This window comes from Babylonia areolata, chromosome 13 (genome assembly GCF_041734735.1).
Source record: "Babylonia areolata isolate BAREFJ2019XMU chromosome 13, ASM4173473v1, whole genome shotgun sequence".
Classification (NCBI taxonomy): domain Eukaryota; kingdom Metazoa; phylum Mollusca; class Gastropoda; order Neogastropoda; family Buccinidae; genus Babylonia; species Babylonia areolata.
In genome coordinates, this window is record NC_134888.1 from 19515670 (window position 1) to 19521848 (window position 6179).

Sequence of the window (6179 nt, forward strand, 5' to 3'; positions counted from 1 at the left end):
CCCCTCTTCCAAGGACACAGGCCAGAAGAGCGGAAGCTAGCCAGAAGGGGGTGTGTGTGTGTGTGTGTGTGTGTGTGTGTGGAGGGGGGTGAGGGGGGAGGAGAAAGGGGTGGACATCAGAGGAGATGGCGGCAGCGGACAGCCCCGTCCCGCCCCCCGCTCCCTAGCCCCCCCCCCCCCACACACACACACATACCACACCCCACAAATAACAAAGGCAGCCAGCAGCAGCATGGCCCTGTCACGTAAATCTTCAGCAATGAAACGAGAAGGAGAAAGGAAGGGGGCAGTTGGTGAGTGGTGTGTGAGGGAGAGGGAGGGGACAGGGGCGGATGACCTTGGTCAAGGGCCACAACCCTGTATGCGGAAAACCAATCAGCGTTTCACGCTTGACCAGGACAGAACACACGATGGCCCCCCCGTTGTCCTTCGCAGACCTTGGGGGGAAAAATCACCTTCCCCCCTCCTCCCCTCCCCACTACTGATTTATGTTCTGCCAGAAACAATACCATCCCCCCATCCCTTCACGTCATCCCCCTCCTCCAGGTCCTGGCATCAAGGTGTTCAGATCAGCGTCTTTTCTGTCTGGGCAAGAACTCTCTGGCCTTCCCTTCCTGACATCCCCCCCCCTCTCTCTCTCTCTCTCTCTCTCTCTCTTACTCCTCTCCTCTCTCTATCTCTCTCCCCTCTCTCTCTTATTCCTCTCCTCTCTCTATCTCTCTCTCCCCCCTCTCTCTCTATTACTCCTCTCCTCTCTCTCTCTTATTCCTCTCCTCTCTCTCTCTCCCTCCGCCTCTCTCTCCCCCTCTCTCTCTCTTACTCCTCTCCCTCTCTCTCTCCCTCTCTCTCTTATTCATCTCCTCTCTCTATCTCTCTCCCCCTCTCTCTCTCCCCCTCTCTCTCTCTTACTCCTCTCCTCTCTCTTATTTCTCTCCTCTCTCTCTCTCTCCCCCCTCTCTCTCTTACTCCTCTCCTCTCTCTCTCTCTCTCCCTCTCTCTCTTATTACTCTCCTCTCTCTCTCTCTCTCTCTCTCTCTCTCTTATTCCTCTCCTCTCTCTATCTCTCTCTCCCCCCCTCTCTCTCTCTTACTCCTCTCCTCTCTCTATATCGCCCCCTCTCTCTCTTATTCCTCTCCTCTCTCTCTCTCCCTCCGCCTCTCTCTCTCCCCCCCTCTCTCTCTTACTCCTCTCCTCTCTCTCTTACTCCTCTCCCTCTCTCTCTCCCTCTTATTCATCTCCTCTCTCTATCTCTCTCCCCCTCTCTCTCTCTTACTCCTCTCCTCTCTCTCTCTTATTTCTCTCCTCTCTCTATCTCTCCCCCCTCTCTCTCTTACTCCTCTCCTCTCTCTCTCCCTCTCTCTCTTATTACTCTCCTCTCTCTATCTCTCTCCCTCTCTCTCTTATTCCTCTCCTCTCTCTCTATCTCTCTCCCCCCCTCTCTCTCTCTTACTCCTCTCCTCTATATCTCCCTCTCTCTCTCTTACTCCTCTCCTCTCTCTATCTCTCTCCCCCCCCCTCTCTCTCTCTTACTCCTCTCCTCTCTCTATTTCTCTCTCCCTCCGCCTCTCTCTCCCCCCTCTCTCTTACTCCTCCCCTCTCTCTCTTATTCCTCTCCTCTCTCTCTCTCCCTCCCTCCCTCTCTCTTACTCCTCTCTTCTTTCTCTCTCTCCCTCCCTCCCCCCCTCTCTCTCTCTTACTCCTCTCTCCCCTCTCCCTCTCTTTCTCTCCCCCCTCTCTCCTCTCTCCCTCCCCACCTCTCTCTCTCCCTCCCCCTCTCTTACTCCCCCCTCTCTCCCCCCCCCTCCTCTCTCTCTCTCCCTCTTACTCCTCTCGTTCATTTTTTTTCTTTGCATTATTTGGTTCTCCTCTCGGTCTCAGATATCTTCCTTCTACGTTCAGATTTCATCTTCTTCCCCCCCCCCCCCACCCCTACTCCATCCTCCTCCACCACCAACCACCACCACCACCCCTCCCCATCCCATCCTCCCGACTCATTTCTGCTGTCTTCCCTTGTTTCGCTTGCGATGCAGTGACAAAATCATGTCCCTGGATTTGATATACTGGTGTGATGTTGATTATCAGGATCGTAAAACATACGAGGGGTTGACCTCGCGGGGGTTTAGGGTGGGGGTGGGGGTGGGGTGATGTGGGGGGTCATGTGACGGGAGGGGTGTGGGTGGGTGGGAGGGTGGGTGGGGGTGCTATCACAGTCTGAACTGATTTGAATCACTGTCCATCGGCGCCGTGGCGATGTCGTTGTTGTTCACCCGGTATACATCATCTGGTGGTGTGTGTGTAGATCGTTCTTTTGTCAGCCACGCTCCTATTCGTCATCTCGTTTGTTTTTCTGTTTTCTTTTTTTCACCCCTCCCCCCTCCCTCCTTTCCCCTGGATAAAAAAAGGGGGATTTGGAATAATAGAGGCTTGGCACGCGCGATGAAAACAAGGAATTTTCAATTTTCTGGTGGTTCTCCCAACGCCTTGGCCGCTTCGTCGTCCAAAATATCATTTCATCTCCATCGCGATCCCTCCTCTCTCTCTCTCCCTGTGTGTGTGTGTGTGTGTGTGTGTGTGTGTGTGTGTGTGTGTGTGTGTGTGTGTGTGTGTGTGTGTGTGTCTGTGTGTGCGACTTCTTGCGTCTGGTGTTTTATCTGTCAATACCGTCTGAGAATTCCGTGTATTGCCATAAAATCAATTGAAACGTTATGCTCTCTCTCTCTCTCTCTCTCTCTGTGTCTCTCTCCTCTGTGTTACTTAATTCAAAAGATTATTAAGTCTTAATAAATATTATATTATCTTACCGTGCATCCCCATGACACGAAAACGTTGCAGTTAATGTCAATAAAATGTCAACAGTGTCAAAGCGTCTGTTACTTAATTACGTTTCATTCCCTCCGAATTACTTTAACAACTTCTCCCCTCCCTCCCTCTCTGCAGTCACTACGTTTGTGAGATGTGAGAACTCTAGCTTGATCTCAGCTGATAAAGGCTTTGTAATAAATATACTTGTAAAATAAAAATGCCTGAAGGTACCTCAAGGGCAAGGTACACAACACACATAAGCACACACACACAATCAGGCACGTGTGCACGCTGGCACACAAAAGCGCGTGCACGTGACTGCGAGCATTCACACACACACACACACACACACACACACGCACATACACACACACAGAATGAACAAACATTACACCACACACTACAACATACTACAACACACACACACACACACACACACACACATGAACAACACATTACACCACACAACACACACACACGCACACACACACACACACACACCACACAAAGAATGAACAAACACACACACAAACACACACACCACAACACACGCACACACACACACACAAAACACAACACACACACAACAACACAACACACACACATACACACAACACAACACAACACAACACAACACACACACAACACACACACACACACACACACACACACACAACACAACACAACACAACACACACACACACACACACACCCTCACCTGCTCAACACATTTCCCAGACATCGATTCTCCGTCCTCCCTGGCTCCTCCAGCAGACACAGACACAGACACTGCCGCCGCCGACGCCGACGCCGACGCCGCCGAAGCCGCAGCAGCCAGTGACGACCGCCGCCGTGACGTCACACCGCTGATGTCGTCATTCTCCTTCACCGCAGCCGCGCTCTTAGCTCTCACACCGCCGCCGCTCTGTCGCTTCCGGGCCGCAGCGGAAGTTCTCTCGCTCTCTCCGACGTTCGCCGCGAGTTTGGCGTTCTTTTTGCCGACGATCCTTCTCGTGCCGGCGTCCACCAGCGTGTCCTCCTCCTCCTCCTCACCGGCGGAAGCGTCGCCATGTTTGTCCAGCACGTGACCATCGTCACGTGACCGGAGGCAGACGTTCTCCTTGCTGGCTGAAGAGACCAGCTTCTTTCTGGGGTGATGGTGTGTTTGAGGAGGAGGAGGAGGAGGTGGTGGTGGTGGAGGCGGAGGAGGGGGCATCGGGCACGGTGGCGACGTCGACGTCTTCGCCAAGGTCGGGGGTTCATCGGAGGTCAAGGCCGCGACCTTGACCGAGGCTGCTACGCCGCCGTCAGCATCTGTGGACAGGTTGTTGGATTGGAATGAAAATGGAGTGTGTGATAAGTTAGAGCTCGCGTGGCTGCGTGCGTAACATTTAGGGTAATACAAACTCTCCACGGCATCCAAAAGAATAGCAACGTTGATCAAGTCTGTCTGTCTGTCAGTCTGTCTCCCCCCCCCCCCCCCCCTCTCTCTCTCTCTCTCCTAAAAGAACATCAATCAAACGCTCAAAGGATAAACACCCGCTTGTAATCAAATTACTCGTCATGCAACAACTATAAGCTATCGACAAAAACTAATAAACAAAAAAATTAACACCATTATCACTTCTCTCAAAGCCTAACTCACAGTCAAGTCTTCAATTCGTTACAGAAAATAAAAGCAACAACCCAGAAATAAGAGCCGTATCAATCAACACCACAGAAGATAATCATAGCTGATTGGAAAGTAAAAACAACAACAACAACAACAGAATAACGCCAAAAACAATGCGACTGATTCCGAACAGAAACGAAAGGAAAACAACAACAACAACAACAAACACGTGGTTCTAATCTAATCACAACACAAAGAACATAACAGCACGCGATGAAGAATAATACCAGATAATTATATCTCCACCACAGGAAAACTGTCATTCCAGCGCTGATTTCAAGAAAGCATCGTTCAATTTATATATTTTTTTTATATAATTTTTTTTTTACAAGGGAAGACAGGAAAGAAAACCAGGAAAGAAAGAAAGGAAAGCAAAAAAAAAAAAAAAAAAAAGGAAGAAAAAGAAACGTAGAAAGCAAAGAGAAGAGAAGAGAAGGACGTGGACACCAGACGAGTGACATGCACGCAAATTTCACTGCTGACATAATCACCCAACAATCCCTGTGCCTCCATCCCATCCACCCAGAGTTCAACCAGAAAATCGCATCACTGACTCAGTGAACACGCTGCTGTTTTTCTCTGCCCCCTTCCCTCCTCCTCCTCCTCCTCTTCTTCTTCTTCCTCCTCCCCCTCTTTCTCTCCCGCTGCGCCATTGAGCTGGGACCAGTTATCATCACATCACAGAAGAATCTCAGGATTGAGTGACGAAGTGTGAACATCTAAAAACTCTTCACGATGAAAGGCGTTTCTCTTAACACCTCGGATTTTTTTATTTATTTTTTTAGTTGGATGTAAACACTAGAATCCCTCCGAGGGGCTCTTCAAGAGTTGAACCATTCCGTGTGTTGGACAGATCACATACCACGCAGGCAATAAGGAGATAAAAGTCAGTTGTGTGTGTGTGTGTGTGTGTGTGTGTGTGTTTATGAGAGTGGCCATATCGTTATCAAGGACTTGCGAAAGAAAGCAGAGACTGAAAGAAAAGGGGGGAGGAGGAACGGAGGGGTAAGAACGAAAGAACAGGATGGAAGGAAGGAGAGAAAGGGTGGGGGGAAAAAAGAAGAAACAAAAAAACAAACAAAAAAACCAAACAAAAAAAAACCAACAAAAACCAGAATGATACTGACACCAGAGACGCTTCATCAGACGAATGACAAGCACGCAATTTTCACAATACTCCATCCCTATCCCTCAATAACCCCTCATCCCCACTTGGAGTTAAAATCCCAGAAAATAATATAATAACTGACAGTGCTGTCTGTCTCCCTTCTCTCCTCCTCCTCCTCCTCCTAATCCTCCTCTTCCTCCTCCACGTTCTCCGAGAATAGTAGCTTAACTCACTCAGTACGGCCAGTCCTCTCTTCTCCTCTTCACAGACCCTTCGGATGGCCAGTGGGTGTCTGAATGACCCAACCTTTAGCTTCCGTCGTCAGAACTGTGGTATTCTTTGTCAACATTCACGTCTTCAGTATAAGAGCCTTCCGCTTGCAATAGTTTGATGATGGTAACTGGGGTGAAACGCTGTTAACGTCGTCTCTTTCGCCGTTCGTATGGAGAGAGTTAAAGTTTACTGTAATGATGACCGCATGACGTTCTTGCCTCCCTTCATTCCCCCTATCGCAGTTCAGACAAAATTACTGCTTGTAATTAATTTGGCCGTCCTCAGCCAGTGTCCATACCTAACTTGTTTCATGCTATAATTCAG

The 6179-nt window shown here is 49.6% G+C and overlaps 1 protein-coding gene across 6 annotated transcripts in view; it reads right to left on the reverse strand.

Annotated features, from left to right (window-relative positions):
* LOC143289132 (uncharacterized) overlaps positions 1 to 6179 on the reverse strand; it is a 269327-nt gene that overhangs the window by 156106 nt on the left and 107042 nt on the right. For all 6 annotated transcript variants that reach the window (XM_076598008.1, XM_076598006.1, XM_076598005.1 and 3 more), the window contains exon 2: positions 3521 to 4116. In XM_076598008.1, coding sequence (XP_076454123.1) covers positions 3521 to 4116 — 596 coding nt within the window. The remainder of the gene's footprint in view (positions 1 to 3520; positions 4117 to 6179) is intronic.